This window comes from Sebastes umbrosus, chromosome 11, assembly GCF_015220745.1.
Source record: "Sebastes umbrosus isolate fSebUmb1 chromosome 11, fSebUmb1.pri, whole genome shotgun sequence".
NCBI classification, from domain to species: Eukaryota; Metazoa; Chordata; class Actinopteri; order Perciformes; family Sebastidae; genus Sebastes; species Sebastes umbrosus.
This window is the reverse complement of record NC_051279.1, coordinates 8,239,859-8,259,387: the sequence shown is the minus strand read 5'-3', so window position 1 is coordinate 8,259,387 and position 19,529 is coordinate 8,239,859. Positions and strand designations below refer to the sequence as shown.

The 19,529-nt window shown below is 42.8% G+C and overlaps 1 protein-coding gene across 11 annotated transcripts in view; it reads right to left on the bottom strand.

The window, feature by feature from the left end:
* The window catches only part of cspg5a (chondroitin sulfate proteoglycan 5a), a 59,411-nt gene extending 43,259 nt beyond the window's left edge, over positions 1-16,152 (bottom strand). For 3 of the 11 annotated variants that reach the window (XM_037785212.1, XM_037785209.1, XM_037785213.1), the window contains exon 1: positions 15,561-16,136. In XM_037785212.1, coding sequence (XP_037641140.1) covers positions 15,561-15,660 — 100 coding nt within the window. In that variant the 5' untranslated portion in view covers positions 15,661-16,136. Of the gene's footprint in view, positions 1-15,560 lie in introns of all 11 variants that reach the window. The other 8 variants (XM_037785215.1, XM_037785218.1, XM_037785217.1 and 5 more) reach the window with 8 other exon arrangements.
* Positions 16,153-19,529: the final 3,377 nt, after the last annotated feature.

Sequence of the window (19,529 nt, the reverse complement as noted above, 5' to 3'; positions counted from 1 at the left end):
CACAGCGGTGTCAGTGTGCCAGAAGCCTCACTGTGCATCTCTGGATGGAGCTCCAATTAAGTGGGGTTGTCTCCCTTTCACTGCCTCGTTAGCCTAATTGGATTAACGAGAAGGAACATTCTGACAGACAGCTGGTTTAGGAGCAGCGTGGCGGCTCTGTGGCAGCTCGAGAAAGTAAATTCTGCATCACACTGTTACACAACAGATCGATTTGATGCTCTATAGTTACGGTAGAAAATATACAGTCCATACAGAATGAAGTGATGTCCGTCTGTCAATTATTGTTTGTCAAATTTATTAAAGGTGCCACGAGTCGTACCAACTAAATTATTAATGCATCTGAAAAATGTTCCTATATTTCTCTAGGTTCTGTACAATAATAATATTATATATAAGAGGAGATGAATCACAAGTTTAAGATGGTTTATGATGATTGGAAATTCAGTTGTGTTTTTTGAATTCAGATAATTTTAAGTAGTACACAAAGTAAACAAATGCCCTATCTCATTAAAGCCCTTGTGTCTGTGAAATTATACTGTACAGCGGGGTTTTAAATGAATTCAAGGTCCCATGTGTTGTGAAACTCACATACTGTAATTCATAAAAAGCCTGTTCTGAAGAGAGATTTCTGCTGGTTACTGACACACTACAGTGTTGGAGATAAGATAAAAGGATCAGAAAAAATAGGAAAATTAATATACATTAATAACACAGCATCGAGAAAAGTACAGGTACCAAAAAGTGAGTCGAGTCCAGCAGAGTCGTACGCAGCATAAGCTCAACTTTGTGGTAGCTTCTTTGACTATTCTAAACAAAATAACAATCTAGGACTCAATAAATGAGTCCGTAAAACAGGTTGTTTAAACCAACAATGACCAGAGTCTTTGACCCTATTTGAGCCACAGACCTGGCAGACTAGACACCAGCTGGCGGGTCGGGGTCGGGTTGAATCAGGACGAGTTGGTTCAGGGTTTCAGTCTCAGTCTGGGTCCAGGACAGACTGAGGACAGACTGAGGCTTAAATGAGACAAAACTAAAGGAATAAAAGAGTCTTTGTTTGTTTCCCTCCCACTCAACATGAGATAATCAAACAGTCTTACATAAGGAGATTCCTCAAACTGCATGTCTGTGTGTTTGTTTATATTTGCGTGTGTGTGTGTGTGTGTGTGTTGTCTCTTTGCCAGTATAACCCACTGGTAATTGGGGTGGCTTCCAGCTCCTCTGTTGAAGGGTGTGGATGGTCATAATGAGAAGAGTTTGGCTTGTCTTCTTGTCTTCTTGTGTGTGGGTGTGTGTGTCGGTGTTACGTGCCGTGCTGTGTTTTTGTGCCCTCTCCTCTGTCTCCTCAGGTGCCTCCCTGATTGTTCGCTGCCTCTGTGGAGCAGTAGTTTTAAGTTGGTGTTTTCTACACTTTTCATTTTTTGTTAATAAATTGTATAATTGTTTTGCACACAATCCGTTGCCAGTCTCTCTCATTCTTGGGGTTAAAATGTATTGTTACTCCCTCCATCCCCTGGACCTTAAACGGGGGGAGGGGTGGGAACGTAACAGTCAGACTGATTGTTTGGGGGTGATGATGCCTCAAGGCCAAGGCTTGTTAGCCTTCGCTGGCGAGCCGCCGACCCTCAGGCCTCGCCTTTTGTTCACCCCAGATCAGCTTGGAGAGGGGAAGCCACTAAAGCGACCCACAGACCCGGGGTACCCTGACTGGCTGTGACAGACTGTAAAGAGGAACCTGATTGGTCGTGACAGTTAGGGCCCGCCAGCCAATTTGCTGACCCAGACTGGAAAGAGATGGGGAAAGGTTGGACACTGAATGGCAAACAAACAAAAGCTTCCCGTAGAAACAATATGGAGGTTCTGTCTTGTACGACGCGGCGGTGAAATCTCCATAAATGTGTTTTAATTTCACTGATTACATTACGGGTAAAATCTCATTTCAATATGGCGTCATATCTCAAATGATCTATTAAGTATTCAAATATGCACTTTCCACTATTTACACAACCTGTTTTCACTCCCAACTCTTCAAATACCGACGTTTGTGTGGTCAGTGCCCGTCGGCGTCTGATCCCGACGCATCGAGCATCTGTATGAGATGCATCAGGATTTAAACTAACTCCAATGTAAACCCAACCACGTCATTATTAAACGCTCAGTGCAACTGATGTAGAGTGAGAAATTCCAAATAGGGTGGGTGGGAGGAGAAGATAGATCGGCTAAACAAACACAAGACTTTCAACCAGGAGGCCGCTGTTTGTGTCCCGTGTGAAACTAAAAGTAATGTCGACTTATTTTGTCAAGTCAGTCTATAGCCACGTGACTTATTCGTATCGTCAGTCTCGTGAGTCACATATCATCAGTGACGTGAGTCGCTAGTCAGTGAAGTTAACGTCAACCATGACCGTTTCCTAACCCTAACTAAGTGGTTGTGTTGCCTCAACCTAACTTCCTGTGAAGGAAGTGAACGGGAGTGTATTTTTGAGAGGACACTATGCATGTAACGAGCATATATTGACAAGCCGTCCCTGGTCCATCCAAAAGTAATGCAATAGGGGTACCCCGTGTGTCGGTCTCCCATGCCGAGGGGCACTGACCAAGTGGCGGTATTTGACGAGTTTCGATTTCTAGCGGGTTTTCCTGTGTTTAAAAAACCTGCATATACGCACTAATTTTGGTGGGAAAAGGGTATAAGATGGACTTTTCACCCTGCCTTGAACTGTGGCCATTCAGATCAGATATAAACCTTTTTGTCTTTAAATACGGCAAGATGACACAGTGTACGAACTAGATACTTTCAAGCATTCCCCGTCCTTTAGTTGGCAACAGCCAACTTTAGTAATGTCACTTTCATTATTGATAAAATCTCATTTAAAAATTACTGTTTTATTTCTTTCTGGGTGAGATGCTTTTTCACTATAATCTATTTTTAGTAGGTATTAGTAACAGTTTTCTTATTTGTGCAAATTAATAAACCAAATCAGTTGAATAAAGAATCGTCAATATTCACTCAAATATTTGCAAATGAACACATTCATATAATGTGATAGAAACATTTGATCTGGAGACTAGGCATCAACGATTAGTGTTGGTTCAGCCTTCTCTGCTTATTAAACTGAACAACTGACTTGAGTGTGACAGTTTCCTGTATTTCTTGCAGTGTGGGGACATTAAAACACACAGGAGGGATGATTTAATTAACGTTTATGAAAATGGCCGTTTTGTGCGGACCGGCGAAGCTGAGTGAACGGAGATGAAGCAGAGCGAGAGAGAGCCTCTTCAAGTCATTCTCATTGATTTTAGCTTCAAATACCTGAACCTCAAGAGAACCCCACACACACACACACACACACACACACACACACGCTCGTTTCTCGTTCCCACACTCACTCACTAATGAATAAGACATGAGGCTTTTTCATCTTTACTCAACGCTGCTCATTAACATCGATATAAAGAGGAAATGCACAGATCTTCATTCAGCTCTAATTGAAAACCTCTCCATCGATTTTATACCAGCCGCTCTCACTCCTCCTAAATCTCTCCTTCTTTCATTCATCTTTTCTTTCTTTCTTGTTCTCCCTGTCTTGTCATCTCATCCGTCTCGTCAAATAAATCCTTTCAATCCTCATCTTCTCTTTTTTCTCCAAGCATTTTCTGTCTCTGTTTCTCCCCTCCTCTTTCTCTGTTGTCTCCTTCCATCACATAAATCCTTTCATTTTCTGACTCCACAGGTGGTGGGATGGAGGAAGGATGTGTTGCCATGGAAACGCTCTCTGCCTCGGCCTCGCTAGAGCCGATGCGGCGCTGCAAAACCCGACAAGATCTGCATCCGCACACACTCGTGCACACACACACACACACACACACACACACCTAATAATAATGTGGTTATCTTTGAAGAACTGCGCTTTTATGAGGTTGAAAAATGTGATACTGTGCAATTCCTGTGGGCACGTGTGCATGCATGCACGTGTATGAGGCCACACTGATCAGCTTTGTGAGTGTGTGTGCGTGTGTGTATGTTAAGTGCATGCATACTGTATGTGTGCATCCACGCATCTACACAGCCTGTTTTTTTCCTCCCCTGTGACCTGATTTTGAACGGTCAGTCAATTAAAATTTAAGTGCATAAGCATGTATGTATGGCTGTGAAAACACACCCACACACACTCTCTCTTCCCATCTCCCCTCTTACACTACAACTGATCTTTAAGTAGTTAGTCTGACATCTACAGTAGGCTACACGTCGCGCTCATTATTTTCCGTTTCTATTTTAAAATGATCGGCGTTTAGTTTGAACACGAACGGGTAACAATTGGATGGAAAAAAATACTTGAATCCGAGATAAATAGTTTTTTGAAAATACTATCCCCAACCCAACCATTCAAAGGGACTCATGCATAATAATCGGCCGTGCTAATCTCAAGAGGACTTTACTATAACAGAAATGGTGGAGGTCAGCATCTTCTTGCAGCAAACAGCTGACAGCCTTTGGATGTGTGGAGACATGAAATCTGGGTGAAAATTGTTTGAATAAATATGCTCCTTTTAAAAAAATCTTTCAGTGAAAATTGGTAAAAATGTAAAATTGTAAAAATGACTATAAACAATATGCCTCATATACAAGTCTTCCTCCAACTTAAATGAAAGATACATTGGCTGTGGTTACACTTTTGTCATCCGATCATGCCAGGACGGTCAAGTCTGTACGCTTCGAGATCGGATCTTGCTCGCAATGGGATACGATCAGCCAGACCACATGCCGAGGTGGCCTGGCTCGCATTGAGTTCGGTTCCAAGTGAGGTGTGGACAGCATGTGGGCGCAATCCGGACAATATATCAGACGTATATCATCTTGCATCATCTCCCCCCCCCCACACGGGAGTTCCTCTGGAGCACAGCTGTGACCCGCTGTCTGACTCGTGTTCAGTTGCTGCTGATGAACACCCAACATTTCCTGATTTTACTGCCTCAAAAATGGAGAAGGAGTAAGCAGTAAAAATAACGGGAGGCATTTATTATGAAGAATTTATAGGAAATTAAATGTGTTTATCCACCGTTTTACAGCCGCTCCTTTGACCACAAAATATCTCCAATCAGGCAGGTCGCATTGAGGGGTCAAGTGCGTACACACGTGTGGACACAATCTGGCGCATCCGATCATAAAAGTTTCATTGAAAACACAAGTGTAAACACCGCACTGGTTTGTAATTGTGATCCAGAATGTTTTCTAATCAGTAGGACGACATCGTTTGTCTGTGCTTCTCAAAATGGTTACAATGACTCTTTACTGAACGTTTACTGACCTGACATCGTTATGGTAACGGGTTGGTTAGTAAAAGATCATTCGACGGGTTGTCGGACAGCAAAAGTGTTTATAGCTGTCCTGAACGGACTTGACATACAATATTTGTTTTAAATATGGTGGCAATGTCAAACACTTTCAGACAGTCTTCCCTGGGAGACCTTCATAGTGTTGCACTTGGTTATTCACACATAAATTGCTTGAAATAGATGAGAAAAAGGTCTCAGGTGTCAAAGTTTTTCTCGATTAATCAGTTAGTATATGTCAAAAAACAAATGAAAAAAAATGCCCATCACAATTTCCAAAAGCCCAAGTTGACTTTCTGAAATGACTCGTTCCTACGACCAACAGTCAAAACCCAAAGACATTGAGTTTACTATCATAAAAGACTAAAAGTACACCACAAAATATTCACATTTGAGAAGCATTTCTCTCGATTGACTAATCAATCGACGAATCATTATAGCTCCGACTGTTTTTTTTGTAGTCGATTTCGCTCTATTGTGCAAATCTGAACATAATCTTTGAAGCAAACGCATCCCGCAAGAGAAAACATCAAACACACAAACCAAATAAATCCTCTTCTCTAATTTCTTTCTGCTGAACCTGGTTTGGTGCCATGAGAGGTGTGTGTGTGTGTGTGTGTGTGTATGTGCGCATAAGCATGTGATGGGCGGTCTGAATGCTAATATGACAGTCTGCAGCAGAAGAAGAGGGCTGGGGAGGAACGTGGAACGTGCAGCGCCAGCCGGAGAGGAGAGGGGAGCTCGTGCACGATTATGAACTCAATGACTCGCTTTACCAAGGACACACTGATTCAGAGACAAGTCTAAAGCAGCCGTACTGTAGCACACACACAGAGAGAGACAGGTGCAAGCCTACGCACAAACAGAAATATATGCTTTTATTGCATCTTCCATCTTTTTCTCACCATGTCTCTCTCACATACCGCCTACATGAACACGCACACAAACATGTAAATTACTGTTCAAGGGCACCCAGAGTTTGAGAACAACGCCAACTCAGCACTGCTAAAAAAAAACACACACTACTGTACACTAATTGTTTCGTCTTTGAGCAGGAAGGACAGAAGGAGCCCTTCACTGTCAGGCTGCTCATGAAACTTTGGCGATGACCTTCTCCACCTGCGGCAAAAACTTCTGGACGACCACCGCCGAGGACGGCGACAATGACATCCTCAACAACTGTCACACCTGTGAGTCAGAGCGGCAGCGAAAAACACCTGGACGCTGACAAGGACGATGAGAAACACCGGCGCGAAGGGACACTTACTTCTTAAATTACAATGTGCTTAAGTGAGTTTTAGAAGGCTGCTACTGACTTTTTTTTATCTTGTAAGATATATAGATTATTTTTATGCTAAAGGCCCAGACACACCAAGCCGACATCAAAGAACTAGCGGCGACGGAGGCCGAGTGTTGCGTTGGCTCAGGTCGCCTTTGTCTTGGCCAAAAATGTTGCACTCGAACACAACGCAAAGAGTACAGCCAACGGACAACTACCACGTACGTTCTGCGCCTGTGTGAGACCAGCAGTTTGCGGTAGTCTGTATTCGACATTCAAAAAGGGAAACCAGAAGACGGAGGACTGCGGATATACAAGCCGTTGTTATGATACGTACATGAAACGAAGCGGCGTTTGCCGAACATTTTCACACCACTCACACTCGCTACTTGAAAATTTGAAAATATCTGTGTGTTATAATGATCAGATGAGATGAAGATGATGAATGAGAAGATCCTTCTGTGTGTGCCCTCTTGACTTTACTCGTTGTCTTGCTTTCCTCACTTCCATTTCTCTTCTCGTGCACCGATTCATTTAAGCTGAGCAGCCAATCAGAGTGATTTCTCTCAGCGATGGGCTCCGCCGCCGATTCAACATGCTGAATCGGCCAAAAAGCCTCCGACACTGGCAGACTAATGCCAACAGAGTGGGAGACACTGCAAACACTAGGATGACAGACGCTGTACGGTGTGCATGTTTGACTGAATCTTATATATGTCAGAAGAGTGACACCAGGTACGTTTTCATCCACCTTTTTTTGTGCGCATTTTCACTTTGCACATAAAAAAACCTGAGCGGAAACGCAGAAAATGCCCAAAAAATCTTGAATTATTCAACGGAAACAGATTTAGCAAATAAGCGATGACGTATATGAAGCATGTGACTTCAACGTCCACTGAAGCTTCCGCTCTGCTGACGAGACGAAGAACAGTCTCCTCATCGCTCCACACAGATCTGATGTAACCTTCCTTTTCCTCCTTTTCGCAGTTTGAGGTTCGACTGGTGCTCTTTTAATGACATCACCGTGTTGCACCCTCTTCTTCTGCAATGGTACAATGGCTTTCCAACTGCTCATCTCTAGGAACCAACTCCTAATAATCACATAATGGAAGTGGATAAAAACAAGCATTCATTGACATTTTCTTTTGCTGACTTTCTCAAAGTTGTCTCAGTTATGTGTTAGCACATGTGAACATCATATTGTAGTTTTAGAGACCTAAATACGCCCTACTGCCAGTACTACTGGACTACTCTGATAAAAAACAGGGACACTGTGGCTGTTAACACCATATCCTGTTTTTTGATCATTGTCTGCGGATTGCCTGAGTGTGTCCTCAACTTGAGTTACATCGTAGTCGAGTAGTAGAGAATAAATAAAGTAATTTGTAGCAGATGTTTTAAACCACAAAGAGAGAAGAGAACGATTTGCCACACGGCCTTAATATGTTGTTGTTGTTTGTTGGACCGCAATGGAAACATGTCACAAGGCTCCATCGTGTTTTAATCCTCAATGACTGTATACTGCCGTGTTTGCAGTTTTTAAATCATCAAATAAAATCAATCCATAAATTGATCAAGGGGATCATTATTACTGATCATTCAAAGCTTCCTATGCAATCAGTGTGTTAGTCAGCCACACTACATTGGACCATAATGGGGCACTAAAATCTCCCACTGAAACGCAGGATAATTAGATTTTTTTTTAGGGTTAACAGCTGTTCGAAGGAGGAAGAAATTAACTGACTGGTAGAGAAGCTCTAAGATACATGAAAACTTTTCAACTAAGAGGTAGCGTTAATGACTAAAGAGATGGAAAATCACATCTGATTGTAGGTTTTCTGTCGGTGTTGTTGGAGAGGATCCTCAGGTGGAGACCACTCCGACTGGCTGCAGTGCTTTTATGTGATAACGATGCACACTAAGTAAAACCTCTGAGCTATAGCTCTGTTAACAAATCCTGCTCATTTCTGTCATCACATATTCCAGATAATGAAAAATAAACTACAACTTTGTTATATGAGGACATTTGCACCTCAGAGGAGGCTAAACACACACTCACACACGTACAGTATAGGAAAGGCTACATCCACATACGTTTTGGTTTAAAAACGCCGAACTTTTGCTACGTTTATGCCTAGCGTCAATGTTTGAGCCGCTAAAACGGAGACGTTTGAAAAAGCTGCTGACCCCGTTTTAGTTTTAAAACTCCGGGGTTGCTTTTTTTCTTGATTGTGTCTCATCAGTTATGACGTGTCCTTCCCAGATCCGTCACGTCCCAATACGTGAACCTTTTCCGGAAGAAAACAAACGACATCAGCCTCGACCACCAGTGGTTAATTTCAACATGGATAACGAGTTACAAGCGTTGCTGACCTTGTTGTCTCTGCTATCAGCTGTTCTGCAGTTAAATTCTGCGTTTTATAATGTTACTACTGCCTACATACGCAGGAGGGGAGATATTATTTGAGCGCTTTGCAATTCCAATTCCTGTGTCCAACGTTGCTTCCCGTTTACACCGGCACGCACATGCCCAGTGTACGTGGATGGTCATGTGATATGCATTTTCAGGCGTGGTAGTATGGACGGAGGTTATTTCTCAAATGGCCCTAAAACTCTTGTCTTGGTTGGAGATTGTTTTTGTTTTAAAACAGAGTAGAAGCCAGCAGCTGGTTGGGTCAAGCCTGTGGCCACATAAGTATTCTAAAGTTGGCCTGCAGGCAGATCCAGGTGGGGGGATGTCACAAATGAGATTAGGATCACGTAGGTTTCCAACAAACAGATTTATCTGGGATGAGGGACATAATAGCCACTACAGATCCCAATTTAGTGCTGACGTAACCACTTAAAAGATGGGTGAGAAGTAGGCTACTTGCTCTCTTCTGACCTTTGTTTTTTAAACAGAAGACACAGGTTTTATACTGCGATATTTACTGAAAATGACAAACAATACAGCCAACAGTAGCCTAAGTAAACTTTCAAGCTCCTGGCAATCCCTCCAGCCTGCTGTCACCTTATTTAGGTGTTTGTAGTGAAATGAGGAGGTATCGTTTATAACTCCTTCAACTTCACCAATCAGCCGTTCCTTGTCCGTTGCAGCGCTTTCAAAACAATCGACAGGAATAAATAGAAACAGAGCGTCGGACAAAAGTTCAGCTCAAAATGGCACGCTGCACAACACTTCGTAGCTTGCAGCAAGTTAGTTCATTCCAATAGAAAACAATGCGATGTCTTTGTCACTGACGCTCGCTCGCGTTGTCCATGTTTTTACAAGGGGTTTAACCTGAGCCAGGCCATACAACAAAGATAGTAATCATATATCCATACATGGTCAGTAGTAAACAGCTGTTTAATAATAATAATAATAATAATAATAATAAAAATAACTAGATCACGCTTTATCACATCGAATTGGTACTCTGTATCGGCCGATACCGCAAGTTCAGGTATCGGAATAGGTATCGGGAAGGAAAAAATGTAATCGAAACATCTCTACTAAAATGCATCATCATGAATGGCGGAATGTCCTTGTAATGTCGTGCTATTTATACGCCTTCCCATGACATCAGGTTGAAAATGCACAAAAAAAAAATTATGAGTATACCGACGTTGACAGATTTTCTCTGAACATGCTTACATCTTTTCTCCTTTCATTAAAATCAGAGTCAGAACGCTGATGTTTGCACTGCCAACAGTGAAATGTGCACATTACATCTGCTGAAGATCACAAACACAGTATGCCGCACATGAAATCATATTACAGAAATAATGAATACACCAGTACAAATAATGATATCATCTACAAATTAGAGCTGGTAATGATGGACTACACCCATTGCCAGTTGGTTTGGACACGCGCACACACACACACACACACACACACACACACACACACACACACACGCATGGTCAGCAGGCGTAGAGCCACCAGACTTGGCAAGACATTTCAGCGTGTGCAAAAATCCAACCAACATTTTGAGCCCTAATGAAATTCAAGGCGTGAACACATTATGGCGGCGACACGAACACACTCGTCTGCCAGCCGGTGTCAGTGGATGGTGGGTGGTTTCCGTGGCGACAGAGAAGATGCAAAGGAGAGACTGCAAAGCCATTGTTCACCAATAACCAGAGCTGTAGACGGCATAAATCTTCATGACTTTTTTTTTTCTTTCTTTTTCCTCCCGCATGCTGCTATAAAAAAAAGGCTGGATTGGGTTAGTGGAGTCATGGAGGGGGGAATTTGGCTTGAAGATTAACCCACTGCACATCAAAGATAATCTGCCAGCAAGCAGATATGTGTCAGCAGGCCAGAGGAGAGGAGGAGGAGGAGGAAGGGAGGAGAAGGACATAGAAGAGGCTATGAGTTTCAGTGCAGACACCATTAGTCCGTCAATCACCTATCTACCAGCTTAACCGTGCATGGGGGGGAGGGGAGGACAGGAGGGGAGGACGGGAGGGACGGCGGCATATCATCTGTATTAAACACACAGAAGGAGGAGGGTTGCAAATGGCCACCGGAGAAAAAGGCGACGGGAAATGACTGACGGTATTCTGGTCGGCTATTGTCAGTTCGGGGCGGTTGGCCTTGGTCGTCTGAGCATCATTCACAGATGTGGGGCAAGCTGCCGCCTCCACACTTCACCGGTGAAGCGAGAAGATGTGTGTGTGTGTGTGAAGTGGATGGAGGAGGAGGAGGAGGAGGAGGAGGGTTAGCCCAAGGTTGTTTTAAGGCGTCTGCACCAGATCTGCCAACCTCTTTTTGTTAAATATCCACCTGAGTTCAAGTTGACACAAAACTCCCTGCTGCAGCATTGATGAGAAGTGACACAAATATTCCTGAAGGAGAGTTATGAAGTGCTTATTAGTGCTCAAAGGTGAGTAGTAGGGCTGTCAATCGATAAAATATTTAATCACGATTAATTGCATGATTGTTTCATCACAGTTAATCGTAATTAATCGCACTTTTTTTTTTATCTGTTCAAAATGTACCTTAAAAGGATTTGTATTTAATACTCTTATCAACATGGGAGTGGGCAAATATGCTTGATTCATGCAAATGTATGTATATAATTATTATTGGAAAGCAATTAACCACACAAAACAATGACAAATATTGTCCAGAAACCCTCACAGGTACTGCATTTAGAAAAAAAAACATGGCAAACTCAAGCCCAACAGGCAGCAACAGCTGCAGGGACCCCTTTGAAAAACAGCCATGCCAGTTTTTCCTCGCCAAAATTTAGACACAAGTTTGGAGCATTATTTAGCGTCCTTCGCAACAAGCTTGTAACAACATGGTTGGTACCGTTGGTTTCCTTATGTTTTCTACTTTCATATGATACTCTAGCTTTAAAACTGAGCCCGCTACAACCTAAAAATCACAAGTTGCTCTAATGTGTTAACGAAATTAGTGGCGTTAAAACAAATTTGCGTTAAACTTTGACAGCCCTGATTAAGATATGATATTTAATGGTTTTAATATCCTGTATTGATCTACCAAATACTGCAAAAATCTCCATCTTTTTTCTCACAGTTTAGCCAATATAGCCGCATGGCTCTATGGAAGGCAATGTCTGTCGGTTGGTCAACCAGTTTGGTCCAGAGAGGCGGGTTACACCCTGGACAGGTCACCAGTCAATCACAGGGGTGACACATGAGTCTCTTTCACACATGCAGTCCATCCCTGAAATGTTCAGGAACATTTCCTGCATGGGGTTATGTGTGAAAGGGAGCAGGGATCGATATTCAGGGAAATCTGTACCGCCAATTTCCCACCTCAAGACCTCGTAACATTTGAGGGAAAATGCCGGTACGGCTGAGTTGTGAATGAAAGCGGTAACATTGCAGGGACGAGCACGTAAAGGGCTACGTCCGTCTGACGAAAGATGCCTTTGAATCACAAGACTCCGCTGATGCAACTTGTTTTGTATTTATGCCGATGCTTTCGCAGCTGATTTGACTTGTCTCACAAACTTGTTGAATATTAAATACATTACAAGAATATTGGCACCTGACAAAAACAGCTCCTGAAAATAATAAGAAATGTCTTCTTCTTCTTCTGTGGAGTTTTATGGCCGTTGGCATCCATAAGTTTTGCATTACCACTGGACTGTCCCTTGCCCCATCTATTCCAGCATCGCCATGATGTCAGTGACTAGAGAAAATTACAAGCATTGCCTGAAATGTTATAGAGAAAGACAACCAACCTACAGACAACTTAGAGCCACCATTTAAGCTAACCTGCATGTTTTTGGACTGGAGGAAGCCAGAGCACCTGGAGGAAAGCCACACAGCCTGCCGGCAGGTTCAAACCCTAAGCCTTCCTGCTGTGAGGCGACAGCACTAACAACTACACCACCCCAACTACCAAGATATAATCTACATGTTAATAAGTCACATTTAAAGGTAGTAGTAGGTGGATTTTTTTTTTTTTTTTATGGAATTGGTGTCGGTTGTTCTCATCAGATGAAGTCTGAAGCCTGATCTCTGCTGGTTTGGTCCTGTTTTTGCATGTTCTTTGCATGTTTTTTCACTCCATGCTAGCTATTTGCCCCTGCTTCCAAGCTAAGCTAACCGCCTTCTGGCTATAGCTTCATATTTAACCTACAGACATGAGTGTTAGATGTCAAACTATTGCTTAAAGGGAAATAATCTACACAGTGTTATTATATGCATCATATGCATTACACTGCCAGGACAAGCCTTTTAAAGGGACTGTATGTAAGTTTTTACACGTATAAACGTTTTTTAATTGTTCTTTATTTCCAATGTGTGAATCAGGTTGTAACCTAACCTATGAAATGAGACCTTCCGCTACTTTCTGGGTTTCAATCTTAATGTGAAGAATGTGGGCCGTTTTTTTCCGGGAAAATCCAACAGATGTGACGTCATGCGTGCTCACGAGTGCTTTTATTTTCAGCTCCGCTTCAGGGCCTACAGTGTGCAACCATAGCTAACGTTCTGTTAGAAATAGAGTCTGCTAACTACGACAAACAACCAGCCATCACCACAACTCAGACTCCAACACAAACTCCATGGCAACACAAAAAAATATCTAGTGAAGCTGTCAATCACGTTCAGTCTTGTGTGTGTCGCCTCACTGTTTCAACCAGCGCTTGATCGCGTCTACGTAATGCGAACACAAGCGCGGACGCCATCAACAGGACACTGACTGTTGTTGGCTCAACAGCCAGGTGTCACTGTTAACAAGCAATTTCTGATTCTTACATAGAGTCCTTTACAAATTGGTTAGATGCTCTCATATGTTACATAAGGCATTAAAGGCATTAGGGGTGTAACTTGTGAACAAATGCACTTGCCCCTTTAAAAAGAAAAGAAGAAACCCTCATGTGTTCAATTTGAAGGGAAAACTGAAGCAAAGGCTGATGATTGAAAGGACACAAATTGGTCTGTGTGCTATAAATCATTATATATTTGGCTGATGTGTGCAGCTGACAGGGAGCATTGCTCTTGGATGTTCCTCTTTAGAAGACGTCCAGACAGATTTTTGCGCTCCAAATAAAACACACATCTTTTTTTGGAGGGGGGACTTCACCTTGAAATCACTCTCCATGAATTTCAGCCAGTGCGATGAAAAGAATCCGCCAGATTATATTGGATTATAACGCCAGACTGATTTCGTCTCGTGCACGCTCCTGCATTATTAATCTGACGGTAAAACGTAGCCCGTCGCGCGCAATGAATCTCAGACAAAGAGACAGAAAGAGAGCCTCTGTGTCTTTTTTTTTAATGTTTACTCTGGTGTGTTTTTTCTCTCTCTCTGTGTGTATCAGAATGTCCGTCCAGATCCCTTCATGAATTATTCATAAAGTCCCCCAGCCCTAATCCTCGCCTTTGTGTCGCTGTAGTGCCAGTGCGCCTCCAGGGATCTGGTTTACTGCATCGGCTGGACGCTGTCACTGTCACACATCTCTGTGATTTCTCCAATAATGCGCCTGCAATACTACGAGTGTTGATTTCAGTGACCTGATTTTGCTGCTTCTAAAATGCCACTAGTGCTCCTTTAATGTATGGAGTAAGTTAAATGTCTGCAATACTCAGCATTGTGCTCGACCTTATTGTATGTTCATATCTTAACATATCTCTATATTAGTCCAATATTTGCAATCAATGTCCTAATATTCTGTCTTGCAGTGTGGCTATGGTGTCCAATGAGTATACGTTGACCTCATTGTTGCCTCCTTGTGTCTCTATAGTATTCATATTGTCTACTTGTGTCTTTAGTGTGACCTAATTTCGGTTTTGTCTCCTGTGACATCTCTAAAATACTCCGGCAGGGACATAGTGTTCAATAATGTCCCCTGTAGGCATCTATACAAGACTCCTATGAAATTTGATATTACTACTGTGTGATATTAAGTGATATTTGCTCTACTATTCATACAAAAATGTGTATTATTCAGATTTTTTTTTAAGGACAGATTCTCCTAAATCCAATTTATTATTCCAGTCTATTGCACAGATTGGGAAATGTCAAAACCAATATAATGTGTGGAATGATGTCACCAAAATTGCACTAACCATGAGTCTATCAATACCAGTTGAGTGCCTCCATAACCTACAATCCGAGCCTCACTGACCTCCTTTCTGGCTGCCCTGTGGGAGTGTGTTTAAAGGTACCCTGAATCCACAGAAACAGACAGACATGCTGCTGCTGCAGAAATTAAAAAGAAATTAAGCAAATAAAAGTGGGCGTTTTTTTTTTTTTTGCATGATTATTAAAGTGCACAGTGGAAAAGGACAGTTTCTGACCTCCTTTCTGGCTGCCCCTGTGGGAGTGTGTTTAAAGGTACCCTGAATCCACACAGACAGACATGCTGCTGCAGCAAAAATGAAAATTAAGCAAAATAAAAGTGGGCGTTTTTTTTGTTTTTTGTTTTTTGCATGATTATTAAAGTGCACAGTGAAAAAGGACAGTTTTCTTTCTTACCGTGGACAGACAGTGGGATCAAGTGCAGAGCCATTACGCACGACAGCAGCACTACTCTCCAGCATCCTGTGCAGAAGAAGCTCGCCTCCTTCCTCTGCATCCTCACCGTGTAATGAGAGAATAAGATGAGGGGAAAATAGAGATATTAAGAGTTCAAAAAAATGTTGCAAAAAAAAAGTAATCCTGGTGGTGTTGGTGTTGATTTGCAGTCTAGACTCCAGCCTCCCTGCGCTTCTCCTCCATAGCCGCTTGGTCTCTCAGCTGTCTCTCCTCGGATCCTCGCTGCTGTTTCACACGCTGCTCGGCTCAGTTTAAAACACACTGAGGTTTGGTTGGTTTACGGCTCCATTGCCACAGAAACGGCGGTCTGGAGACGGCGAGGCGAGGGTGGGGTGGTGGTGGAGGAGGAGGTGTTGTGGAGGCGCAGACGCACGCCGTGGTTTGGCTTGGGTCAGCTTGGTTTGGTTTGGGCTCGGAACAGATCGGTGCTTTTGGGAAACAAACGCACGGCGGAGTGCAGCGCGCTCTGCAGCCTTCACATCATCAGAGGAGGAGAAAGAGGGTTGTTGATGCCCCCCACACCACTCCTCCTCCTCCTCTTCATCCCTCCTCCCCCCTTTCCTAAGACGCTTCCCTCCTCCTCCCTTCTCCATCTCCATCCATCCTTCCTTTTCCTAAAACTTTTTCCCATTTTTTGTCATTTTTTGTCATCCACATCTTTCCTCCTCTCTTTTCCAGACATTTATCTTTTTCACTTTCCTTCATCTTCCATGACTTTTAACCTCCTTGTCCTCTTTTCCAAAGATGTTTCCAAAGATGTTTCCTTTCCTTACCCTCCTCTAAAATTCCCATATTCCTACTTTTTCTTTCTTTTTTCCTACTTTTGTCATCCTTCAAAGTATCCACGTTTCTCCTCCTCTTCTTCTGCTTCACTTCCCAAAATGTTCTTTTGTTTTTCTTCCACAAACTGTTTTGTCCTCTCTTGCACCTCGTCAAAGATGTTTCCAATCATTTTCTCATCTCAAATCTTCTTATCTGTCCCCATCTTCCATCCTTTCTTTCCATCCTCCCAAAACTGTTCCTCCTCTAACTATTCCCTGCCTGCCCTTCCCAAGACACTTCCCTCCCTCCTCTATCCTCCTTCCTTTTTCCCTCAAACTTTTTCCCATTTTTTGTCGTTCAAAGCGTCCACATCTTTCCTCTTCCAGTAGACTTTTTGTCCTCTTCTCTCTTTCCCAGACATTTATCTTTCACTTTCTTCATCTTCCATGACTTTTAACCTCCTTGTCCTCTTTTCCAAAGATGTTTCCCTTCCTTACCCTCCTCTCAAATTCCCATATTCCTACTTTTTCTTTCTTTTTTCCTACTTTGTCGTCCCTCAAAGTGTTCACGTTTCTCCTCCTCTTCTTCCGCTTCACTTTCCAAAATGTTCTTTTGTTTTTCTTCCACAAAACGTTTTGTCCTCTCTTGCACCTCGTAAAAGATGTTTCCAATCATTTTCTCATCTCAAATCTTCATATCTGTCCCCATCTCCCAAAACTGTTCCTCCTCTAACTATTCCCTGCCTCCCCTTCCCAAGACACTTCCCTCCCTCCTCTATCATCCTCCCTCCCTCCTCTATCATCCTTCCTTTTTTTCGTAAAACTTTTTTCTTCTTTTATTTTCTTCCCTCTTCTTCCTCTTTCCCATAGACATTCCTCTTCCTCTTCACTTATTCCTTAATCTTCCAAGACTTCCTACTTTTCCTTTTTTGTTTCCAGAAAACCTTTTGTCCTCTCTCTCCAAAGAGGTTTTCCTTCCTTTTCCTCCTCCTTTACTTCCCCTCCTCCCATCCTTGTCTTCTTCCACTTTATTCTTTCCCTAAAAACATTCCTCCTCTTCCTTTCTGGAAACACATTCCCCCTCCTCCTCTTCTTCCTTCCTCAACATGCAACCCAAGGAGTACTCCCTCTTCTTCCTCCTCCTCTCAGACTCCAACTTTTGAGAGACTTTTCCACTTCCTATTTTCCTTTCCTAAAACTTTTCCTCCTCTTCCTCCTCCTCCTCCTCGCTCTCTTTCCCAAAGCTCTCAGTTATTTGCTATTCAGCCGAGAGTGTTGGATCTCAATAGGAGTGCACACTCTGCTCTGGACACTTTTTTTTTCTCCTCAAGGGAAATCGGTCGAAGGAGCTTAACTTCCCTTCATCGTTCTGCATGTGTGTGTGTGTGTGTGTGTGTGTGTGTGTGTGTGTGTGTGTCGGAGAGGATGAAGCAGTTTGAGATTATGTAAAAAAATAAAAAAATAAGTGTGGTGTTTGATGCCGTCAAAACAACCAGCTTTGTTTAATGGTGTGACACAGAGAAGCAAACAAAAGGGGGGAGGATCAGGAGGAGGAGGAGGAGGAGGAGGAGGGGAGGCGTGGGGGTGTCTGGGTGAAAGGAGGGTGTGTTGGAGGGGTAGATGGGGGGATGCACACGGTGATGAATGCCCAAGGGCCCCGGGGGTAATGGTGGTGGTGGTGGGGGGTCGTGGGCATTCTTCCACACACACAAAAAAAGCATAAAGAGAGAGGGGCTGGGCAACAGGAGATGTTTTGTATGTGTGTGTGTGTGTGTGTGTGTATGTGTGTGTGTGTGTGTGTGTGCGTGTGTGTGTGTGTGTGTGTGTGTGTGCATGTGTGTGTCTGCAGTTGGTTGTTTATGTGTACGTGTGCATGTGAAAGCAGTAGCAATGCCAATGAAATGAAATCCAAAATGTTTAGTGGAATAGAAAATGTGTTTGGTGAATTATGAAAAGTAGGTCAAGTGGACATTTTGGTGGCTTCCATTTAAATCTTATAAAATATGGTCCCTTTCTGGCAGAGACATTTTTTTGGGGACACTCTATATGAACAATGTGCATCCTACCAAAAATGTTTTGCCAAAAACAATGTTGAATGAGTACTAAGCACCTGTCACTTCTCTGTCTTTCTGCCTCCTTTCACAGATCCACACAACCATCAGTGTATTCGTTATGAGCACAATAAGATTACATTCACACTACCGACCTTTCCTGATTTCACTGGACGACTGATTTGATCTGTTCCACTGTGTGATGCCAATATGAGCTGACAGCAGTGTTGGACAGGGGGACAATAACAAAAGACATCCCATCTGTTATGAACTTAAAATTTTCAGGCACATTTCTTTCCGTCGTATCTTCCAATCCACCAAATCTAATAAAGTGGGATATTTGTCTTTTCATGTCCTCATTTTGTCTCACTGTTGTTTCTGCTTATTCGGACTCAACTGAACTGTCGTCTCATCTCAGGTGAATCATCATAATTAAACTCACAATCAATGCTTAGCATGGTTTGACTGGAAAGATACTACTTAGTACTGGGATATTTCGGTACCTTAAAAGGTATCGATTACTGAAACCCAGCCCTATTCATTACTGTAATATAGCAGCATCATTCATTACTATCAATCATCATCAATTTATATAATTTGGAGTTCAAAAACATTGGAAATGGTTATGTTTTTATTCTCCCTGTGTTCCCTGTACACACACACGCACACCTCAGCCTAGTTCTGTCTGGCAGCATGGGGTCTTCCAGTATTTTGAGGTTAATTCTTCTAGCAGCTATCATGTCCGATTGAGGGTCACATGCTGTTGTTGTGACAGTCCAGGCCAAATGCTATAGTGATATTACATAGGGGACAGTGTGGATTAGGGTCCATTTAATCCCTCTTGTTCACCTCCAATACATAAAGACCCCCCCCCCCCCTCCCTGCATCTCAGAGAGAATAAGCATGATATGCCACCTTGAGCATAATAAACACTTATTACATCCCTCATCACCCACTCCGGTACCTTCTCTCCTCTACTGCATACTTCATACTGCAAGCACTATAATAAAAAATTTCCAATAAAGTTGAACAAACAAGGGATCCCACATTTGGCTACAGCTGCACCCGTCATAGTCAAACAATATAAACAATCAAAT